General features: G+C 46.7%; 1 protein-coding gene across 1 annotated transcript in view; it reads right to left on the bottom strand.

Annotated features, from left to right (window-relative positions):
- The window catches only part of CNTNAP5 (contactin associated protein like 5), a 288,828-nt gene extending 283,101 nt beyond the window's left edge, over nucleotides 1-5,727 (bottom strand). Inside the window, exon 1 of the mRNA XM_017823576.1 lies at nucleotides 5,391-5,727. Coding sequence (XP_017679065.1) covers nucleotides 5,391-5,466 — 76 coding nt within the window. The 5' untranslated portion in view covers nucleotides 5,467-5,727. The remainder of the gene's footprint in view (nucleotides 1-5,390) is intronic.
- Between the last annotated feature and the right edge of the window lie 266 nt (nucleotides 5,728-5,993).

Raw genomic sequence — 5,993 nt, forward strand, 5'->3', positions numbered from 1 at the left:
AAAAGAAAAAAAAAAGCACAGTAGGTTACCTGGTGCCCTACTTAGACAGCCCACTCCCTGCAATGCTTGGTAGAACTCCGGGGGCGGGTACACCAAGGGGAAGCAGATATAAAGAGAGAGCCTGTCACATGTGATGCTGGCAGATACACCTGCAGTTCTCTGTTTCTCTCATTCTTGTCTCTTTAAGAGGATAGGGGAGGGTTGGTAAGACAGTAATTCAAGTTTGCCAAGCAAGCTGAAACCTGTCACATCTATCAAAAATCCATTTTTGGGGCTAAAAATAAATAAATGCTACCCCATGCTCCCACTGCCTTCAGATTCTTATTCAGTTCAGTATTCAGCTATCCAAACTCCACTTGCTTCAAATAGCAGCAGAGAAAGGAGAAGGAGGGGAAGAGGAAATGAGGAGTAATCTATGGATTTAGAAACTACTACATATAGCAGGGCAAATATGAATATGAACTAACAACAGAGAACAGGAGATGACTGCACCACGTGGGATCAACTCAACTGACCCCTAAGGATTCTAGATTCTTAGATTCTCACATTGATTGAACGTTTGTCTCTTGCTTATATACACTGCCTCAGTTTCCCATTGGTAAGAGAATGATTACAGTGATTAAAAAACCATCACTAGTCCTACACTGACTGGAGTGCTGGCAGAAGTCTGCACATGCCATGTGCTGGGAGAGCTTCACAAGTATGTTGTTCTACCCAATCACCATATTTTCCACTTGAAGTCTATACTTCGTACAGATGTACCAAGCACATTTGAAAACAATTTGTTCTTGCTGTTAATTTGTAAGGAAAAACCTGCTGCATTTGCATGAAATTAAGAGCAAAAAAAGAAAAGAAAAATGTCCAAGCAGACAATGTATTTGATACCACGATAATAACCCTGGATAGATTCCTGTGGGCTGGTGATGCCATCTGCCTAGTGCATGCAGAATCCAAAGACCATTGTAGTCCTTGGAAAGACCATCTTTTAGACTGATTCAAAGCCAAGGAGTGCTAGTTGAGTCAAACTGATTGAAAGCTGGATAGTGACAGTCATGCAAGAAAGGCTCTGATCAGCAGTGGGACATTCACAGCCTTTCTCAGGAAATCTCATTATTTTATACCATTTCTTCATTGATACATCTGAAGGCATGAAAAAGTAACATTTGTATATGTTTTTCTCCCAATATGAAACTAACAGGGGGAAAGTATGCCTGAATACTATTCTCTTGTAAAGAATATTTGATGGTGAAGGGCCTTGACAGGAAGCCGTGTGAGGACCAGCTGAGAGCACTTGGTCTATTCAGCCTGGAGGAGATCGAGGGGAGACCTCACTGCAGTTACAACTTCCTCATGAGGGGAAGAAGAGGGAAAGGCACTGATCACTTCTCTGGGGTGACCAGTGACAGGACCTGAGGGAATGGCCTGAAGTTGTGTCAGGGGAGGTTTAGGTTGGATATTAGAAAAAGCTTTTCACCCAGAGGGTGGTTGGGCACTGGAACAGGCTCCCCAGGGAAGTGGTCAGAGCACCAAGCCTGACAGAGTTCAAGAATCATTTGGACAATCCTCTCAGGCACATGGTGTGACTCTTGGGGATGGTCCTGTCTAGGGTTAGGAGTCAGACTTCAGTAACCCTTGTGGGTCCCTTTTAACTTGGCATATTCTGTCATTCTGTGATATTTAAGTACTGCAGCCAGAGGAAAAGCCAGAGATATGTTTCAGATCCTCTTCACTGAACCTGCAAGTATATGAGCCACAAACTGAGATCAGATGATCAATATTCTACCTATTTCAGCAGATCTCTTTAAAACTTAGCATTTCTGACCACACAGATAGAAAGGTCACTGTTTAAGAGACCTCGTGCCTCTACCACAGTTGACCTGACAGGTCTCATTTGTGCTGTTACAAATCCCAAATATACCTCCTGATCTTGATGGCCTCAAGTATCCAGAGTCAAATTTTCTCCTGTAAGTTTTCACTTACACTTGTCTGACTCTGGCACAATTACTATCCCTGCAAAGGAAGGCTAAAATCAGAGTGAACACCCTTGATGCCTAAAAAAAGTTTCCTTGTCCAAGAAAATGTATAATTTCTTCAGGTCTTTTTTCTATTTCACAATAAATAAAAATACAAACACACACTGCCTATCTTTTAACTGAACAGAGTTATTAAAGACAGATGTATCCTGTAAGGCCACATTTAAATCTACTGCAGAGTAGCAGACTGCACATTGACCATATATTTCAGTAAGGACTTTAATAGGACGTCTGATTCTACCACACACTGAATTTCTGCTGCTTTGACTGACAGTTATGACTGCATTTAAGTAAAAGGGTTAAAAGCCTCAGATCAGCTAAAAAGTGCTAGTGAAGTGGAATAATAAATGCTAGTGATTCTGTGGGAGGAAGAGAGGCTGGGTTCTGGAACAGATACATGCAATAATTTCTGAGAATAACTTTTGCAATGGGAGTTAGAAGGTGCCACTTCACCAGGAGGTGTTTTAATCTGCTATATCTTCCTGGCCACGTGTGAAAAACCAGTCAAGAAAAATATAAGTAGGGGGGAGAAAGGCATAAGGTGTAAAATAGCAGTAGGTAAAATTTTAAAGATACGCAACATCAAATCAGGTGGAAGGTCACTAATGGCTCCTGCAATTCTTTTCTGCAGCTGCAGACTAGCCCTGAACTGATATAGCAAAGTGGTTGAGAAAAACATGAATTAATGTCTCTTTCTTTTCATTTTTTTATTATTGCTCCCTCCTTCCAACTTTAAAAATGGAAAAAAACCAGTGCTCAACAACTGTAAATCTAGACTTACTAAAGCTACTAACATTTTCAGATCACAGAATATGCTGCTAAAGGGCAACTAATTTGTCACATAGCAGGCAAGGCTTTGTGTCTCCTTTTCTACCTGATAAATGTAGAAGCTTCCGTTCCCCCAGATGTCGCATGTAACACATTTCCAGTGTTATGTACATGGCTATTTATTAATTTTCTAGTAATTAGTATCCTGGGGAGAAATCCTATTACTACTCTATTTACCTAATTTAATAAAATATTGCAAAAAGCAAAGTGGGAGGAATTTCTTATGTTTTATTAGCATTTGGCAATTTCGGTCTTTCTAATGATGTCTGCTGACCTCTAGCCAGTAGCTGTGTTTCAAAGTAGTTTCTTTAGAAATTCTTTCTTTAATTAAAAACTATTACCAAAGAGGAAACTGGAATCAAATATCTCAGTGGCAGGGAAGATTTTGACCTACTCAGGATTTTTATTTTACAGAAACTAAATAAGTGTTAGGAAAATAATTTTTAAGAGTTGTCTAATTTAAAAGCAAGGAAAAAACCAAATTAGACTAATTCCATGCTAGATATTAGGAAGAAAACTAAATAAGTTTCATAATCCTTTTCCATTGTAAATATTGTCCCTAGGTCTCTTCTTGTTCACAAAATCTGTTAGAAACAAACCTGTTGAAGCCATCGTGAACATACCAGTATTGGCATCCAAACGCAACTCCTTTGGCCATTGCACTTTGGCTTTCAAACAGAAGCTCCTGACAATGGCCTGCGCTGAATCTTCCCATTTACGGAATTTAGTTATTTCTTTTGGAAAGTTTACTGGGTACCTGGAAGTTCAGTAACATTTTAAAGCAATGGCATTTTCATGCAGTTATTTAAATATACTTCAGGATACTGCTTCAGTATTTTAGCCCATATATAACTTTCTTGGCCCCAAACTGAGAAAGACAGCACAGCTTCCCTGAGCTCCACCATACGGAGATGATTTATTTAATAAGGTGATGAATTTTCATACTGGATGCAATTATTGAGGTCCATGCAAGCACACAGAGATCTTCACATGCAAATCTAACGAGGTTTCTAGGGAACTTGCAGCTATTACAGATTCACAGGCTCCTTCACTCAGCTCCTGGGAAAGCACTTACAGCTGATTCCATGCTAATTCATTGCTCAATGAATAAGTAAAATCTGTACAGTATAATAAAAACATTGATCATCATGCTTTAAAAAGATTGACTCCTAAACATTTAGGAAGCAGTGTGTATTCAAGGGAAATGTTTATTGGCACTGGGAAATTAAACTGTCACTCGTGAAATAGTAAAACTCATTAATGTGGACTTTCTTTTTAAGTGTTAGGAATTAACTTTATGGCCGCATCAGTAACGAGCAGCAAGCCTCAGCCTCAAATCGCCTGCCGTTTAGTATTCACGAACGTTATTAAAACATATTAACCATAATTTAATTGACTGAGAATTTAAAAAAGACAAAGAAGGAGGGGAGGGGAAAAAAAAAAAAAAAAAAGCCCGAAGCCCCGAAACCGGTCAGCGTTGGGAGTGGCAGGAGAGGGGATGGCAGGATGGATGGATGGGAGGCCGGCGGTGCCCGCAGGGCTCACCCCGGGCCGGGGCCACCAGGACGGGGCGGCCCCGCGCCGCCGGCGGGGCAACAGCGCCCTCTCGCGCCCGCCGCGCCCCGCCGGGGCCCCCGCCCCGCTCCGCCCGACGGGCCGCGGCCAAGGGGGGGCCGCGCCCCGGGAGCCCCCTCTCACCCCCGGCGGCATTCCCCCCGGCGCATCCCCGGGTGCGCAGGTCACGGAGCACCCCCTCCTTCTCCTCTGGGCTCCAGGACCCGCCAGCACCACAGGCACCCGGGTACACCGCGCTCACCCAAGCGCCCGTAGAGCCGCCGCGGCACCGCAAAGCCCGGCGGCGAGGGATGCTCCTGCCTGCGGGGAGCGACCCCCGCAGGGCCGGCAGCGATACGTGGACAAACTTACGAGGCGCTCTCCCGAGGAAGAGGGAGCTAGAAGCGATTTCCCACGCAGAATATGCTGGGGCACACCTCGGGACCCAGCCGTGCCTGTGGGGAGCGCCCGGGAGAATAGACGGCACCGCGGGGCCAGGGGAAGACGCTCGGTGCCACCGGCGCTGCTCTGCCACGCTGGAGCCAGACTGCTCCCGCGAAATCGCAGGCCTTAAGAGAAGGACCGACCCGACCCTCCAGGCAGAGGTGCGACTCCAGCCCCGGCTCCGTCCCGGACAGTGGCCCGCAGCCGAGGTAGGGTGAACGGCGGCCACACTGACCGCAAAAAGATGCGGCCAGCGGAAGGACAGCAAACAGTGCGGGAAAACCCGCGAGCAGCTCCTCGCAGGTTCAAGCGGCTCCCGGTTACTCCCACGTCCACACCGGCAGGACGGTGGAGAGCAATCCCTCCGTCTGGCACCAACTTTGCATTTCTGAGCTCCATCAGCAAAGCAGAGCCGAGCTAAGTTTCTTAGAGGTCAGGGTGCAATAACCCTCTTTTCCAGAGTTTTCCCCCATCCCTTCCTCCCCCTCCCCGCCCCAACCCCAGGCAACTCCTTGCACTCCCACTACTCACAATTTGTTGCAGTTAATCCCAGGTGCCATAAACTGAAGAGCAGCAAACTGAAGCCCCCGAGAGCTCGGGAATCCATGTTCAGCCCCGCAGGGGGAAGCCAGCCGCTCGCCTGTCTCCCCTGGTCCCGATCTCCGAGCGCCCCTCAGCTTCTGTGCTCTCTCTCTCCCACCGCTCATTTACTCCATACAGCATCCAAACACTCCGGGTGAAAGGAAGCCGGGGGAGGCCGAGGGATCCACCTCCGCGGCCCTTGGAGGAGCCGCTCCGGACGCGGGCGGCAGCGCCTGAGCCGAGCTCCCTGCCCCAGCTGCCGCCGCGGCGATTCACCTTGCGAGCGGCGGCTGGGTGGGAAGCGACAGCCGAGCGCTGGGCACCTCCTTATAGGCGAGAGCCGCGCTGCACTCCACCTCCTCCCAGCCCCCTGCAAGTCACTCCTCCTCGCCTTCCAGGGAGGATCCTTACTGCAATCTTCACGCGTTGTTGATAAGCATCAGAGTCACGGAGTAAGTCAGAAGCCTGGGGAAAAAAAAAAAAAACAAAAAAAAACAAAAAACAATTAAAATCTTCTCTTTTTTCCCTCCCCCCCGTCTTTTTATTTTTCCT

Source organism: Lepidothrix coronata, unplaced genomic scaffold (genome assembly GCF_001604755.1).
Source record: "Lepidothrix coronata isolate B3197 unplaced genomic scaffold, Lepidothrix_coronata-1.0 Scaffold103, whole genome shotgun sequence".
NCBI lineage: Eukaryota > Metazoa > Chordata > Aves > Passeriformes > Pipridae > Lepidothrix > Lepidothrix coronata.